The following is an 18516-nucleotide window of genomic DNA, read 5'->3' on the forward strand; positions in this document are numbered from 1 at the left end:
GTTGTTCAAGTCCCACTTGACTTCATCGTGTAGGTTGTCTGACTCTAGATCAGTAACCTGCCATCATGGTTATCACTGATACTAAAATGTTTCTTATATAGTTATTTTGTATATTCTTGCCAACTCTTTTTAATCTCGTCTGCTTCTGTTAAGTCCCTATCATTTCTGCACAAAACTTTCTCTTGGTAGTTCTAATTTTTTTGAAGAGATCCCTTATCTTTTCCATTTTTTTGTTTTCTTCTATTTCTTTGCATTGTTCATTTAAGAAAACCTTCATCTCTCTGCTCTTCTCTGAAATTCTGCATTCAATTGGGTATATCTTTCCCTTTCGCCTTTGCTTTCCATCTTTTATCAACTACTTGTAAAGTCTCATCAGATAACCATTTTGGTTTTTTGCTCTTCTTTCTTTATTTGCTTTTCTTTTTGCTCTGTATAAAACATTTAGGAAAGAAACACATATCTCTCTATATGACCCAACACACAAGTATATAAATAGCTTCTGAGGCAGAGTTTGACAAAAGACATCTCTAAAATAGATAATAAAACAGAAGCAGGTAGATGATTTAGTAGATAGAATACTGGACCTGGAGTCAGGAAAACCTGAGTTTAAATCCAGCCTCAGACAATTAACTATGTAACCCTGGGCAAGTTACTTAACCTCTGTTTACCTTAATTTACTAGGGAAGGAAATAGCAAACCACTTCAGCATCTTTGCCAAGAAAACCCTATGAATATTATGGTTAATGGGGTCATGAGGTATTGGACACAACTGAATGACTGAACAACAAATCTCTAAAATATCATTTAATTGTTAGACTAACCCAAGAATTTGGGTTAGTAGTCAACAATGAGAAAAAAGTCATTTGGTGTACATACAAAAAGGAAACTATGCAATATGTCAAAGAAATTTAAGTGTAAAATTAAACTCAGAAACATTTGGTATCTAAGTTACCATCACACTTCCTGTTTTGGTTCTCCATGGAAACAATGCATTATTTGATCCCAGTGAGTCAAATACTCTCTTAAAAGAATTCTTCAGCCAGAAATGTGGTCATCTGCTCTGACCAACTACCCAGCCATGGGAGAAAGCTTTCAGATGGGGAATTTCCCTGGGCAGCAATTCATTTCTAGGACTCTGCTACAGAAAAAATTCCAGATTAAATTCTACTTTAAGGACAAATTCCATTAAAGTTTCTTCTTTTCTTTATAGAAAGGGAGCATGGAAAGAGTGCTGCATTTGTGACTCTTATCATCTACTATCTGTGTGACTGTAGGCAAGTCCTGAACCTCTGATCTTCAATTTCTTATCTGTAAAATGAAGAGATTACTGTGAATGACTTCTAAGTTTCCTTCCAGGTCTAGATTCATGCTCCTATGAAAATTTTTAGCAATTATTTCTTAGCAATATGATTAAGAAAAGAACACACTGAATGCAAGAAAGAACTAAGTCTGTATATACTTGGGAGATAACAAAGTGACTTTGTAAGACCAAGCAACAATCTCTTCACTTACTCCTATATATATTCCCTAAATGCTGTTTTTCCCTTTCATTTTGTAACTGGGTGAAGGACAGAACATGTGCAAAAGTGCCCTTATGAATTCTAGCCAACCACATGAGCTAGTTAAGTATGTGGGCTTTGGTGAGAATGAAATCTCTGAATGCTTAGGGAGGTTGATGCCTTAAGATGGTGAGGCAATCCCTCACTGAGAAGAGCTCATAAGAGTAGACCATTTAAAAAGTAGTTAATCTATTCTGGGGGCTTTCTTCTTCCTTGTACTCTTAGCATGGTAAATGCCTGTCCCCAAAGGCCACTGTTCTGCCCCAACAAAAATGCTGAATTGCCAAGTATATGGCAGCTAAAGCACATGTCTTGTCTAGGTGAGCTTGAATCTAGATTTTTGGCTGTAACTTCTGTGTTTCTTTGAGTTATCCCAGGTGACTAAATGCCAATCTTGAAATAATCACCAACAAAAAGTAAAAGGAAAGCCAAGGTGTTTAATATATCTTTCTATTTCTCACATTTAAAAGAGATCCTAAAGGGACCTGTATGTGCAAGAATGTTGTGGCAGGCCTCTTTGTGGTGGCCAGAAACTGGAAACTAAGTGAATGCCCATCAATTGGAGAATGGCTGAATAAATTGTGGTCTATGAATATTATGGAATATTATTGTTCTGTAAGAAATGACCAGCAGGATGATTTCACAAAGACCTGGAGAGATTTACATTCATTATATACTTCAACGGCAATACTATATGATGATGAATTCTGATGGATGTGGCCCTCTTCAACAATGTGATGAACCAAATCAATTCTATTTGTTCAATAATGAATAAAATCAGCTACACCCAGTGAAAGAACTCTGGGAAATGAGTGTGAACCACTACATAGCATTTCCAATCCCTCTGCTTTTGTCTGCCTGCATTTTTTATTTCCTTCACAGGTTAATTGTACACTATTTCTAAGTCTGATTCTTCTTGTGCAGCAAAATAACTGTATGGATATGTATACATATATTGTATTTAACATATAATTTAACATATTTAACATGTATTGGTCTACCTACCATCTGGGGGAGGAGGTGGGGGAAGGAGGGGAAAAATTGGAATAGAAGATTTTGTAAGGATCAATGCTGAAAAATTACCCATGCATATATCTTGTAAATAAAAAGTTATTAAAAAAAAAAAAGAGATCCTAGACATGAGCCAAAACTTAAGCTTTAAGCAATTTCCCCCAAAGGTACTGAGATGGGGGAGGGGGGATTAAGGAGGTAAAGGATATCTGAAAAGAAGTTTGACCTTCTTCTAGAAGCCAAGTCCCTTCAGAACTGAAATTAGACAGAAACATGTGTGTGGTTCCAGACCAGAGGGGCCCCTAAGTGGAGAAAGAGGAGGAGCATGTACTCCAATGCTAGTGACTAGCAGTTATTTTACTAGAATTTAATAGTCATAATATCATTTGTAGTCTGCAGACAATTTCATGTGGCTCTTTTTTTTCCATTGAGGCTAGTATTTAAATGTTTACTGCTGAACATCAGTGTTTACCATCAGTATGATAAAAATATGCAGATTTGGTCAATTTTAGTCCCACATAAAGAGTTCTTATAAACTAGTAAGTACTCCTGTTAACAATGAATTGTATAATGCTTATTGAAAAGCTCTTGATGTGCCTTTGACTCTGCAGATAAAGGAAAAAAATCATATTTAGTTGCACAATTCCTTATTATTCCATTTGTGAGAACTGTGGTATATTTGGGAGGGGAAAGTAAAGGTGATTCAGAAGAGTTTAAGCAATGACAACAACAAAAATGGCTTGATTTGTAGGCAATCTTTTGAAAATGAAGAAAATCTTAGCATCAGTTTTTCCACTTGCAATACAAGACTCTATAAAAATGAATGCATAGCCCCAGCTAGAGCTGAAATATATGTAATGATCTGTCCTAGTGACCTTGAAAGAGTTAATTTAGCTCTATTAGTCCAGGAAGTTACTCTCCTGGAATGACTTAGGAGAGATGCCAGAATCAACAATACTGGATGCAATAAATAATATGAACATCAACATGGCCCATACCTTTAAACTGAGAATTCTACATCTCCTCAGGCAGCCAGGAGGAGAAACACCAATCTTGGAATTGGGAAAAGAACATTTCTATCCTAAACTAACATGTGTAGAAGTAAAGTTTTCATTGCCTTTGTGAACTATGAAGTAAAAACAAATACCATAATAGACATAAAAATAGCTTTTAAGTTTGTAAAACATTTTTCATATAGTGACTTTTTTTTCTAAACAAAGAACTTTGTTAGTTGCTTATGATTGACAAGAGGAGAGCGTCCCGTGTGTCTACTGGTGGGTACAGCTTTTTGTCCTATCCCCTACACTCCACAACTGGCCAAACACATATACAAAGTTATTTTTCTTCCAGTTAGTATACTGAATGATAAATGTCGAGTAAGAATCCAATTAGTCAAGTATTTTTTTCCTTGAATATTATTTAAAGTGAATAAAGAAATACAAACTAAAAAGGAGTGGTATCCCATTTCTTTTCAGGGAACTTGAAACCATCCTACTTCCTTTTGGCTTTTCATACTTAAACATGACACCTCATATATCAGCTATTTAAGAAAAATTTCAGGGCAGCTAGTTGGTATAGTGGATAGAGTACCAACCATGAAGCCAGGAAGATCTGAGTTCAAATCTGGCCTCAGTCACTTAATACTTCCTGGCTGTGTGACCCTGGGCAAGTCACTTAACCCCAATTGCCTCAAGGGAAAAGAAAGTTGCTTTAAGGAAAGCTCATACCATAATTTAAAATACTCAATGAATGTTCCTAGAGAAAAGGAATAGCTTAAAAGTATAACCCATTACAATCAGAGACATATACAATTTTAAAGCCAGAAAAGGCCTTAAGGATCACTTGAATCAGGATTCATGGATCTTGTCCCTGGCCAAGTGCCTTCTAGTTGTGTGAGTGATATTGGGTGAAAAGTACTTGTCCTCATTGGGATTTCTTCATCTTCAAATAAGAAGACTAAGCTTGATCATTTCTAAGATTCCTTCTAGGTCTAGTAGTTTGACTCTAGGATTTTACATATGAAAAAAGGTGAAGATTAGGGGTAAATTGTCCAAAGTTACACAGCATTAACTTTTTATTTTTATTTTGAAGAGACTTTTTAGTAGTTATGGCAATCAACTTTAGACTAACGTCTTCATTTCCTATAATATACAACAGCTGAATTTTGTTTTGGTTCTTAACCTGCTTTCCTAATAATAAGATAAACTAATACTATGACTTGGTGAGGTTTGCAAAGCTTCTAAAAACACTGATCCGAACTGAAAAGTTAAGTTTTTAAAATCATGTGATAGTCACATCTTTTATAATGAGATAACTGATAGAAATTCCTTCAAGAACCTGTTTTAGGAAGTCAAGATTAGGATGAGATTAACAGCTCCCATTTACATATAAATCCATTGTTCTAGTCCTTAAAATAGTTTACTTTTCAGAAAGTAGGTTAATCACCATTTGCTCAACACATATTTTTAAAGACTTATTTGTTCCGCATTCAGACTGTTAACAATTGCATCAGAGAAAATTCTGCTGCAGCTGTCACCTCCCCATATGCAGGTGACCCTGAAGAGCTAAACTCTGTACTACAAGGGAAAAACTTCAGGTAGGATCATGGGAACATCTGCTCTCCATCACAGCTCAGGTTGAAGATTCATCACCAATTTGGCTGAAATCCAAACAGTGGAGTTTATACTGTATTCTACAGACAAGAAAGGAAGCAATGGTGATTCTACATGGAGTCAGACAACAATCATTTATTAACGACTTACAGTGTGCGAGGCACTGTGCCAAGTCCTAGGAAATACTCAAGGAGTTCAACTCATGAAATAATTTGCTTCACAAACTTTTTCTTTACAAGCATCAAAAAAGTAAACTCTAATCCAACATATATGGATCCTAAGTATTCACTCATTTTTTAGATTCATCAACAAGGACCCCAAGTAATCTTCACTAAAAAGAATAAAAAGAGACCAAAAAGCAATATGACAAATCATGCCACAAACTTGGATCCAGAGAAGTAAATTCACTCAAGATCTCTATTACAAAACTGCCTTCACAATAGGAATACCATATGAATATTATGGAATATTATTATTCTATAAGAAATGAGCAGCAGGATGATTTCAGAAAGGCCTGGAGAGACTTACACGAACTGATGCTGAGTGAAATGAGCAGAACCAGGAGATCATTATATACTTCAACAACAATACTATATAATGACTAATTCTGATGGACCTGGCCATCCTCAGCAATGAGATGAACCAAATCAGTTCCAATGGAGCAGTAATGAACTGAACCAGCTACGCCCAGTGAAAGAATTCAGGGAGATGACTAAAAACCATTACATTGAATTCCCAATCCCTATATTTTTGCCCACCTGCATTTTGGATTTCCTTCACAGGCTAATTGTACAATATTTCAGAGTCCGATTCTTTTCGTACAGCAAAATAACGGTTTGGTCATGTATACTTATTGTGTATCTAATTTATACTTTAATATATTTAACATCTACTGATCATCCTGCCATCTGGGGGAGGGGATGGGGGGGGAAGGAGGGAAAAAATTGGAACAAGAGGTTTGGCAATTGTCAATGCTGTAAAGTTACCCATACATATAACCTGTATATAAAAGGCTATTAAAAAAAAAAAAAAAACAAGCAATAGGAATACCAGGAGTTGTATATCAACAATGCTGACATTTGGAAGTTTGGTTTAGTTACAACTCTCCTGGGGTCTTTTCTTCCATACTATGAGAATTTGTGAAATAGCTTAGAGATAATATAGTTCAAAACCAAATTTTAGAGCTAAGAAAAGAAAAAGAAAAGTGACTTGAACAATTACTAGACACTTGCTATTGAGTGGAAGAAAGACTAGAATCCAGGATTTCTGAGTCCCACTCTAGTGCCCTGATTTATATTGACATTTCTGATCTGTAGTTGTTCTGTAGAATAAAGTCAATATTGTTATTCTGTTTAGGTGCCCTTCACAACAGCAGAGGTGAGGGATCTCAGAAAATAATCCTACTCTCAAGGAAAGACAATCACACAGAATGATCATGTCTTATAAACTTTTCAGGGGTTCAAGTACCATAGTCAGAATCTCTAGAACACAGGACTATACTCCCCACAACACTCTAGAAACCCTAGATCAATCCAAAAAGGTTCAGAAATTTACCTGTCATCTTTGTTTATCTGGTCTCCAAATCCTACAGTATCAACGATGGTCAGTTTCAGACGGACATTGCTCTCCTGAAGCTCATAACTCCTGGCTTTTAACCGGACTCCTGGCTCATTGTGAGTAGCTGGGTCACTTTCAAACTTGGTGTTGAATAATGTATCCATTAAGGTTGACTTACCAATGCCCGTCTCACCTGCACACACAAACAAAATAGAATCAGATCTCAAACACCTCATTAAGTTTGCATTTACCCTAATTTATTAGATTCTTCCTTGGACACTCATGTTATTTCAGGTGGGTTGCTGAATCTAGGGTCTTAAACAGTAAAGATGACTCTTTAGCTCTGGAGGAATACTGAGTACTCATAAAATGGTCTTTGAAGAATATGTACACTTTACCACATTCAAAATCATAGGATTGCCGTATTTAGAGCTGGAAGGTGGGGCTTTGAGAATTACCCTTCATTTTCTAGATAAATAACTCAAGCTCTGGCTGTCAGACACATTGACCTCCATTTTCTTTGACTTCGTCCTCCATGCACTGCTATAAAATACTGTTTCTGTCACTTAAAAAAATATTATATTGACATCATTTTATATTTAAATAATCATATTATATTTAAATAAATATTTTCTGATACCGCCTACTGTTATAAAGTGGAATGACATTTTTCAAAACTATAAAATATATGCAGTCTTTTAAAGGTGAATATTAATTCAATTGAAAAAGTAGGTGTTTAGAAATATTTATGAAAGAAATCAGGGTATTTTATACCAGGGGCCTCCCTGTATCCGTTGTACAATTCAATGAACTGAGAATTACTTTCATATATTAAAATACAATAAAATGTTATTTAAAAATGTAAAAATTGGGAATGGAGTCAAGATGGCAGAGTACAGGCAGCAATCAAGATAAATTCTCCCAACATTGCAAATATCTTCAAAAAAACTCCTCAAATCAAATTCTGGAGCAGCAGGACTAATGAAAAGTCAGAGTGAGACATTTTTCCATTATAAGACAAACTTAGGAGGTTGGCAGAAGAGGTCAGTGAAAGCAGGATGTGGGCTTGCCCAGAGCACAGCAGCAGCCCCAGCAGCAGGTCTTGGAGATGGCCACAACAACAGTGACAACAGCAGTGGTGGTTTTACGAGCTCTCACCTTGAGAGGGAGGGAGGAGGTGAGGAAGAAGGGTAGATAACTGGTCAGAAAGAGAAGGAACCTTTACTAGTACTGGGTAAAGCTGGTGCTCTTGGGCAATTCTACTGCAGTTATGGATCTCAGCTCCAGGGCAGTGGGTAGAATAAGCAAGACAACTTCAGGAGAACAGGGGCCCTGGTTACAGTTCTAGGACCAAGAAGAATACTAGTACTTCCATCTGTAAGAAAGCAAGGCTTTTCCTGGTTAAAGACCAGAGTACAGACCAAGCGAGCAAGGACCACATCTCTTCTTGGATCACATCACCTTGGAAGCACCAAAAACTTGCAGACCCTTAGAACTAATTCTGAAAATATCAGTACAGAAAATGCCTAAAGCTTGAAACAGGGCTTCTCCACCCTCAGGAGAGCAGAGCCCAACTTTAACGTGAAGTTCAAAGTCAAGCAATGGGCTGGAAAAATAAGCAAATAACAACAACAACAAAAGAATTGACCATAAAAGGCTAAAGAAGACAATAATGTGATAACAGTTGTGAGCAAAGCTCAGAGAAATAGGTCAATTTGACCCAAGCCCAATCAGAATTCCTGAAGAATTAAGTAAGAGCAGGTAAGTAATGCAGTGAAGAAAGTGTTGGGTCTGGAATCAGGAAGAAATCCAACCTCAGACACTTACTAGCTGTATTACTAAAATGAGCTGGAAAAGGAAATGGCAAACCACGCTACTTATTTTTGCCAAGAAAACCCCAAAAGGGATTGTAAAAAGTCATAAAGGAGAAAATGACAAACAACAACAAAGAGTGGTAGAGGGAAAAAGTGAGAAAAGATATGAGAATGATCAAAAAAAATTATGAAAAGGGAAATAACAGTAAAGAGGCACCAAAAAATACTGAAGAAAATAACAGCTTATAAAACAGAATTGGTCTGATGGTTTAAAAAAAATACTTAAAAATTCACTGAAGTGAAGAACTCCTTAACAAATAGAAAAGGAAATACAAAAGCTCACTAAAGAAAATAATTTCTTAAAAATTAGAATTAAATACTAAGGACTTCATGAAATATAAAACAACAACAATAACAACAAAACAAGGGCAAAAAACCGGGCAAGGGAATAGAAGATGTGAAATATCTTGTCAGAAAAAATTATTTGACATGGAAAATGGATCAAGGAGAAATAATTTTAAGTTAAGAATTATTGGACAATCTGAAAGTCATAGTTAAAATAAAAAAGAACCTAAACAATCATATTTCAAGAAATTATAAAGGAAAACTTCCTTAATCTTAGGTCCAGAGTTAAAATAAAAATGGACAGAATCCATTAATCATCTCTTAAAAGAGATCCTAAAATGAAAACTCCCAGGAATGTTATAGCCAAATTCCAGAATTTCCAAATCAAGGAGAAAATAGTATAAACAGCTAGAATGAAACAATTCAAATATAATGGAATCTTATGATTTAGCAGCTTCCACATTAAAGGAATAAAGGGCTTTGAATATGATATTCCATAGGGCAAAAGAGTTAGAATTACAATCAAGAATCACTTATCTGGCAAAAATGAATATAATCTTTCAGGGGAAAATGGATATTTAATGAAATAGAGGATTTTAAAGCTTTCTTGATTAAAAGACCAGATCTGAATGAAAATTTGACATTTAAATACAATATTCAAGAGAAACATGAAAAAGGTAAACATTGAAGGCATAATCATAAGAGACTCAATAAAGCTAAACTGTTTACATTCTTATATGGGCAGATAATACATGTAACACTAAGAACTTTTATCATCATTAGGACAGTTAAAAGGTGTTTATGTAAAGAAGGGGCCATAGAATGAGTAGTAGGCAATTCTTGAAGTTCATTATCACTGCAATTGGTTCAAAGATAGAAGAATACACACACACACACACACACACTCTCTCAGCTGGGTAAAGAAACCTTTCTTGGTAGGAAATAGGAAGATAAAAAATTAAGAGATACAGTATGGGGGAGGAAGATGGTAAAAGGGAGAATAAATTAAGGGTGGCAGTGATCAAAAGCAAAACAGGCTTTTTGAAGAGAGTCAGAATAAAAACAGGGAAGGATAAACACAAGAAAATTAGATGGAAGAAAATCATCATAATTCTGAATGTGAATGGGATGAGCTCACCCAAAAAATGAAAGTGGAGATCAGAATTCATAAGAAATCAGAATCCAACAATATGTTATTGACAAAAGATACCTTTGAAACAGAAAGATACATATAGAATTAAAATAAAGGTCTGGAATAGACTCTATTCAGGCTTTAGCTTAAGTAAAAAAGACAGGAATAAGAATTGATAGGCAAAGCAAAAGGAAAAAGATCTAATTAAAAGAAATAATCAAGGAAACTACATTTTGCTAAGAGATACATTAGATCAGGGCTTCTTAAACTTTTTCCATCAGTGACCCCTTTTTGCCCAAAGTATATAGGTATTCGACTCCAGGCATATAGGTATTTAAAATATGCATACAAATCAAATATTTACTGATAATAAGCCATAATTTTGTGATGCCCCATTTTCAATTATGTGACTAGTAAAAGCAATTTTTTTTATAGCAAGTCTCTCTGGTAAAGGTTTCATTTCTCAAATATATAGGAAACTGGGTCAAATTTATAAAAATAAGATCCATTTCCCAATTGATAAGTGGTGAAGGAGTATGACTAGGTCAGTTTCAAAAGAAGAAACCAAAATCTATCCAAAATCATTTTAAAATGTTCTCTCTTAAAGCAAAATTATTGTTTTGAAATACCATTTCACACCTATCAGAAATGATAAATGCTGGGAAGGAGGGCAAGTAGATAGCTACACTGATAAACTATTGATGGAATTAATGAATTGGTCCCACCATTTTGGAGAATAATTTGGAACTATGCCCAAAGGGCTATATCCTTTGGTACAGCAATACCACTATTACGTCTGTGCCCTAAAGAGATCAAAGAAATAGATATTGAGAGGATGTTCAACAATTGAGGAATGCCTAATTAATTTGTTGTATGTGATTATGATGAATACTATTGTGTTATAAGAATGATAAGAGGCAGCTAGGTGGTGCAGTAGAGCACCAGCCCTGAAGTCATAAGGACCCAAGTTCAAATCTGACCTTAGACACTTAAACACTTCCTAACTGTGTGACCCTGGGCAAGGAACTTAACCCCAGTTGTCTCAGCAAAAAAAAAAAAAAAGAAAAGAAGAAAAAAGAAAAGAAAAGAAGAAAAAAGAAAAGAAAAGAAAAGAAAAGAAAAGAAAAGAAAAGAAAAGAAAAGAAAAGAAAAGAAAAGAAAAGAGAAAACAAAAGAAATGACAAGAATACAATGATCCAGGATTATTCCAAGTAGATTTAGGATATAAAATGCCATCCACAGAGAGAACTATGGAGAATGTGGACTCAAATATAAATGTGGATTGGAGGACTATTTTAACTTTTTTGGGGGGGAATTTGTTTTTTCTTGTGAGTTTTCCCTTTTGTTCCGATTTTTCTTTCACAACATGACTAATATGGAAATATGTTTAAAATGATTGTATATAGATAATCTATATCAGATTGTTTGCTGTTTAGGGAAGGATGAGGTAAGAAGAAAAAAATTTGAAACTCAAAATTTTACAAAAATGAATGTTGAAAACTATCTTTACGTGTGATTGGAAAAATAAAATACTATTTAAATATTAACTTAAAAAAAGAAATGATGAGGCTTCTTGACTTGTAGTCCTGTGTTTTAGCCACCAAGTCACCTAGCTTATGTGATCATCTCTAAGATCCTTTTAAAAATCTAAACTCATGATTTTAAACTTTTAGAATGTAATGTCTCTATCACTCATTACAGAATAATCATAGAAAATTTGTACTATTATGTATAATTATTATTTAACTTTGTCCTGTTCCTTCCCAATGAGACCAGGAGCTCCCTGAGAGAAGTAACTATATCTTCTAGTTCTTTTCCATTACCTAGTGTACCTGCTAAGCAGTCAATAGATATGTATTTAATTCAACATCTATCCATCCAGCTAAAAGCAATAAAACTAAGACAAAGCATTCTCAAAAAAAAAAAAAGAAAAAAGAAAAAAGAAAAAAAAAGAAATGATGAAGTAGTTAGTTTCAGGAAAAACAACAACATGTAAAGACCTATATGAACCAATGCAAAGTGAGGTGAAAAGATCCAGAAGGAAAATCACCATTCATAGTATTAGCAATATTGTAATGATGATCGATGATGAAAAACTTGTCTACTCTGGTCAAGACAATAATCCAAGCAATATGAAATGACTAATGATGCAAAAATGTTATCTATCCCTAGAAGTGACGAACTGAGTGCAAACAGAAGTGTAATTTTCTCATTTCCTTTTTTGTGATATGGATAGTATGGAAATGTCTTGCACAATTTCACATATATCATTGATATCCTTGTGCTTCTCAGGGGATGGGGAAGTGGAGGGATGGAGGGAGAGAATTTGTAAATCAATTTTAAAAGAAAAAATGTTAAAAATAAATAAATCTATACATTTTTAAAGCAAATAAACCTCATTCTTAGCTTCAGGGTTGGCTATAACCTGCTTTCCTCAGTAGGACATAGTTTTTGCCTTATACACTTTTACATAACAAGGATAGAAAAACAAATCACAAATGGAAAAAGGACCCTACCTTCAAGAAGCTTACATAGTTTACCATCAATAGAGCATATACTTTGAGTTGTTCTCCCCCTACTCTTTTACCCAAACTTCTGACAACCAATAATGTGTATTTGTATAAGTTTGCTGCTAGAGATGGTAATGGTAATAGGAATAATAATAACAATAACAACTAGAATTTATGTAGCACTTTAAGTTTTGTGAAATGTTTTATAAATGTTATCTTACTTTCTCACAATAACCCCAGAAGATATTATGGTACCGATTTTATGCATGAGGAAACCAAGACAGGTTAAGTGACTTGTTTAGACTCAAAAAGTAAGTATCTAAGACTAGATTTGAACTCAGGTTTTCCAGACTCCAGGCCCAAAGCTTTGGTACTTAGGGTGCTGAATATAGAAATGAAGAACAGATATCTATTTCCCAATGCTAAGCACAATCCAAGGCATGCAATGAGTGCTTAATGTTTGTTGCTTTTCCTTGTTCAATTTCATTGTTGAGTCAACTGGTCTATGTAGGAAAAGTTTGAATCTACAACCTTTGCCTCATTAATTGATCTAAAAACAATCTAATATAGCAGGAATTTATTAAGAATCACCTGTATGCAAGAGAGGTAATATAATTGGCATAGTGTAGAGAGAACTAGCCTTGATGCCAGCAAATGAAAATCCTACCTCTGACACATACTGACTGTTTTTATTTAACTTCTCAATGCTGTAGGCACATTTCCAGGACTATAAATTGTAAAGAAGGTGCCACCTTAACTTAAAACAGAGTTTCTTCATATTCAAATTCTCTTATACCAAAGAAATCACAGGTCTGATCCCTATCTCTATGCCGCCTATACACAAATCAAAGTAAATGATTATGTAGTGTCTTGCTCCAATACAAAGAATCAAATAATTGTGAATTAAGGGCAATAGATGAAGAACATGAGGAAATCTTCAAAAAGCATCCCAGAGATTTCTGGAGGCTTTTCCTCTTCTACAAGAACAAGGACACTGATGAGTAAGAAAAAAATGTCACGCAGTCCAATAAGGAAACAAAAATCCTAAGCATGTTAATAAAATGAGCCCTGGAAACTGCCTAAACAGACTGTTCTTTTGAGGCAAACACATGTCAATATAGCTCTTCAGGAAATTCTAGTGGGAATGAATAAGTGGTACAATTATTAAAGGGGAAGACAAAATTTATGGCAAAATGGTATCAGACAGGCTTAAGAATGTATTTCACAAAGTGAAAAAATCCTCCAAATGATTAGAATGCCCATGCTACTCATTGTTTTCCAATTTCAGTAATCTAAAGTGAAATCGAAGTTAGGTTTCTAATTAGACAGCTGACATCATTTGCCAATAAAATTTTATCAGAACACATCAAGTCATAAAGATCTTGGGCTGTTTTACCAATGAATTTGGATAGTCCTTTTAGTGACTTAGATCACATGAAAATAATCTAGTCACATCCATGTGATTTTTTTCCATGTGCTCTTATATGGTCTCCAGAAGAAAAACAAAGGAAAATCTTAACATACGGGGACCTTCAGTTCTATTGATATCATTAGGATACCCTTCTTCTGGGTTACATGTTGGTTGCACCTCAATTTTTGTCACAGGATTAGTTTGTGATTTGTTCCATTGTGCTGTTTTTCCCCAATAGAAATAGTAGCAATTGCTGCTGCCAAAACCTTACAATCCTGCCCTCTTCCCTTTCTCTTAAACCCTGTCACTCCAAACACATAATTGGAGATAGATAGAAACAAACTAGCAATGATGACAACTCCATTATGTCAACAATTCTGTCTAACATAACATGGTCTTTATCTTTGCCTGAGAAGTGTAGGGACTGAATTCATCTTCTCATTTCATGAAGGAATTACTTTGTAAAGCAGTTACCTATGTGAAAAATATTTGAGTCAAAGAATATCAAATTTTAAAAGGCAAGATAACTTTTTGTCAAATGTGAAGAACACAGAAGCATAGCCATTGCATTAAAATGTAAATGGAGAACAAAGAACAATCTGGGCATTGCTTACTGATATATAAGTAAATAACTGGATAGGAAAAACCACTTGGATTGAGTTTTCCTCCCAATTTCTAAACTATTTGCACTCTGTTTCCATCATCTGCATCATTAAATTAGATATAATACCACAATGGTTAAAAGAAAACAGTACAAAGTAGCAATTTTTAGTGGCAGCTGGTATTGGTGTAGAAGAGAGAGTGCTGTTATGATCCTGAACAAGTCACTTAACCCATTTGCCTCAATTTATTCAACTATTTTAAAATGGAGATAATAAAATCACCTACCAACAGAGATGTTGTGAGGATCAAATGAGACAATATTTGTAAAAATAGCACAGTATTTGGCACATAGTAAGTTACATAAATGTTTATTCCCTTCTCTTCCCTCTTAGAGTAACAATTTATACAAAGAAACTCTTTATCTTTGCTATTCTGTCAAGTATATATTATTTATTCAATTCAAACACAGCTGATTAAACTTTGTGATGTTAGTAAATGGAACTTTAAGAGAACAACTAGACCACAGCACCTACATTTCCCACTTCCTGTTAGTAAAAGGAAGTCACACTGGAAAGAAGGTTTGCAAACCTGGTTCTTTTCCAGGGGCCTTTATTACATAGATTCTAAGAAGTAACCCCATTTACCATATTATTAACTATCCATGTCCATATAATGTCCACATAATTCACCTGCAATTCTGCTAAACACAAGATGGTGCTGGGTGGGGTGGGGAAACTAAACTAATAAAACCAGCTACTTAGAAAGGCGAAATTCCCCAATTATTCAAACCCATATGGTTTTCTAAGCAGACTTCAATTACATGAATGACTCTCTTCATTTTTTCCAATGTCCTACTTTTCTATATCTTCTCCTAACCCCAGACAGACAACTGAAATGTTTTATGGTTGAAATATAAAAACAATTTTAGAAAATCTGATAAAGGAAGATATTTCTGTTTTCAAAAACTCCTTTCTCTTGCATCAAGTTAAAGGATGGCTATGACAAATGAACTTTTGTAAAGGCTCAGAAGGGAGTTCAGACAAGCAGAACAGTTTTGAAAATAAAGTGGAGAATTTACCATGTACTTTTAAAGAAAAGTAATATGAAATAGATTCCTGGTTTCATATAGAATCCTCTTTTTTTTATGTTCTGTTGGAACAGCATGGAAACAAATTTTGGGGGTGTTTAAGTTCAGAATAAAAGTTTTTTAAAAAGACTTAATTGGATCAAATGTATCTTGTTATGGCCATAGGACAAAAGTCAATGCACAAGGAATCAAAGTCCAAGGAATAGGGAACCCTTCTTCAGACCAGTGTCCTAACAAAACAGATAAGAAGCCAGGAAACTGCACCCAGCTGAATCAATACTGGATCTCTGCTGAATATCAGTTTCATATCATGACTAAGTAAATTTCCTTTCATTGTGTTAGATAGACCTTGAGTGTCTCAGATTGGCTTGAGGCAGGCCTGGCCTCCTCCATTACCTGATGTAAATACTAATATTAGCACTACTCAAGTCAAAACTCACTCTCCTTATAACTGGGGACAACTTGTGATTTTTGGCATTATGAAATCAGGTTAGTTTATGTTTTGAATATAACCCTGAGGATTATCTGCTCTGCCAATAGATCTGTCTGTACAAAAGTTTCAGGACAACATGTTTTAAATTTAAATCTTTTGTTTACAGAAATTGTTATGAAAAATTATGATAATCCTCTAATATTTCAAATGTTGAAACCCAATATCTATCAGCTTTATAACCTAACTCCCCTAACTCCTTACCAGCAACATCCATTTAAAACATGAGGTTTAAAAATGAGGTATAAAAATTCTTGATTTTGCTTCTGACTGTTGCCTTTGCCACCATGAATTAGTTCTTTTCTTACCCTTGACCATCCCCCACCACTCTGGACCCCACCTATTGTTCAATTACTTTTGGAGGACTCCATTTTCAGACCTGATTGACATGCTTCATTCCCCTTCTGATTGTGCTTCTTTATATCTGGACTTCTCCACTATGGCCAACCCATCCTTCTCCTTCCCAGTTCCCCATTCTGTCTAGTCTTCCCATTATGAATGTAAGCTCTATGAGAACAGCAACTGTCTTTCTTTTTTATTGTCTCTATATACCTAATACTTAACACAGTGCTTGACTTACTACATAGGAAGCTTTGCCTTGGTTCACTGGCCTTGTCAATAAGTGGCGAAGTTAAAGAAGTACTTGTATTATAAATAAATCCAAGCCTATAGGACTTCTTATCTTAAAGGAGTACTATAATAGCCAAAAAGTTAATGTCATTATACTTTGTAAGGAATGTTAACTAGCAACATTATTGTGCAATGAAGCTCTCTCCTGATCTTTGGCTGAGCCAACATATACTACTGAATTCTCTGCCTTGTGGCCTCAGGCCTTTCATTCACACATAGTTCATTTGAAGGTTTAACGCTAAGCACATGACTTGTAAGGGTTGGGGAGTGGGGTTGGAAAGAGGAACCTGAAGAATCCTTGACTTTGGCCTACATTTTTCACCTAGCACCATGACAATACTAATTTAGAATTGTCTTCTTCTATATTGAAGTTATAACAAGAAAAAAGATGGATAGATGAGTGTCATTAAGCCACTGTTCCAGATACTCATTAAGTTGAATCACAAAAAGGCTCCGTGCAGTGAGAAGGAAGTGTTTCTACTGCTTACTTTGGTCATATCTCTCATCACATATTCTCCCACCTGATTCTTCATACATGAAACAAAAGTAAAAATCTAATTCACAAAGTAAATATGGGGTTTCTATCAATGAAGAAACATTGAAGTTTAAATTTTAGTAGCTCACTTCCTTGACAGTTAAAACTTTGAAAAAAAATGGGGTTCAACTAACTCCTTCATTAGGTGCAGTACATATTGAGTTCTTTGATGTATTGTTTCTGTGAGTTGCTATCATTAAAAAAAACAAACTTCTCTTCTTTATAGCTCGCTAACTCTTTTAGGGTGTGAAATCCCTTTCAGGATTTAGCCTGCCAGCTAAGGGCATGCCCCAACTTCATGGGGTGCTCCCTTTCTCCTGGATAATTGTACCAAGGAACATGTCTTTCACATGCTCTCCAAACTCTATTTCATATTTACCATTCCCAGTGTCTGCTGTATCCCTTCATTTTGTCCTTATCCTCCTCCCTAAATAAATCTACCTTTTATCAAAGAATGTGGCCATTGTGAATTCTTCACATGACTGAACCCCAACTTTTGGTGCCTGCATTATCTTCTGTCTATACCACTCACATCATTTTGGTGCCGAATACACATCAGTGACCAAACTTCTGGTGACTAAGGTCTGCAAAGTTAATGAGGCTGGCTCTTGGACAGCAGAGTTTATATACAGAAGCATGCTCTATGCTTTTTCATCTTGTTAGGACTTATTAGACACAGCTTGTATTCCACTCCTACAAGAAACTGATGAAACATTGGAGAAGGACTTTAGTGAAGACCCAACTGGCCCTGTTCATGCTCAATATATAATCTCACTTACCAACACAGAGGATATTAAAGCAGAACCCTTGGGATGTGGACTTGTTGACCAATTGGTCAGGAAGACTGTCAAATCCAACATGACCAGAGAGAGATAAGTTTCGAAGGTCTTCATTCTGAAATATCAAAAAGGAAATATACAATAAATGCCCATATATATTTCTAAAGAAAAGACTGTAATTCTTTTTATATCTTTCTCTTTTCAGTTCATGGCAAAAAAACAAAAAAGAAAGAAGAAATCCCTGGTGCTATGTTGTAGCAAAGAACCAATAGATTCCTAGAAAAGCAGGAAGCAAAGAATTGCCTTAACAAATTGGGAAAATATAATGTAATAGTATTCCAAATACAAAGCCCAGAGAACCTAGAATTGTCATTAGCATGTTATTCTATGAATTTTATGAGATCTTAGAACATCATTGTAGTGATCAGTATAAATAGTAAT

General features: G+C 35.0%; 1 protein-coding gene across 2 annotated transcripts in view; it reads right to left on the reverse strand.

Annotated features, from left to right (window-relative positions):
- The window catches only part of SEPTIN11 (septin 11), a 128700-nt gene that overhangs the window by 37013 nt on the left and 73171 nt on the right, over window positions 1-18516 (reverse strand). For both annotated transcript variants that reach the window (XM_031943833.1, XM_012551989.3), the window contains exons 2-3: window positions 18076-18190; window positions 6737-6932 (exon numbers count right to left, since the gene is read on the reverse strand). In XM_031943833.1, the coding sequence (XP_031799693.1) occupies window positions 6737-6932; window positions 18076-18190 (311 nt within the window). The remainder of the gene's footprint in view (window positions 1-6736; window positions 6933-18075; window positions 18191-18516) is intronic.

This window comes from Sarcophilus harrisii, chromosome 6 (genome assembly GCF_902635505.1).
Source record: "Sarcophilus harrisii chromosome 6, mSarHar1.11, whole genome shotgun sequence".
Lineage (NCBI taxonomy): Eukaryota > Metazoa > Chordata > Mammalia > Dasyuromorphia > Dasyuridae > Sarcophilus > Sarcophilus harrisii.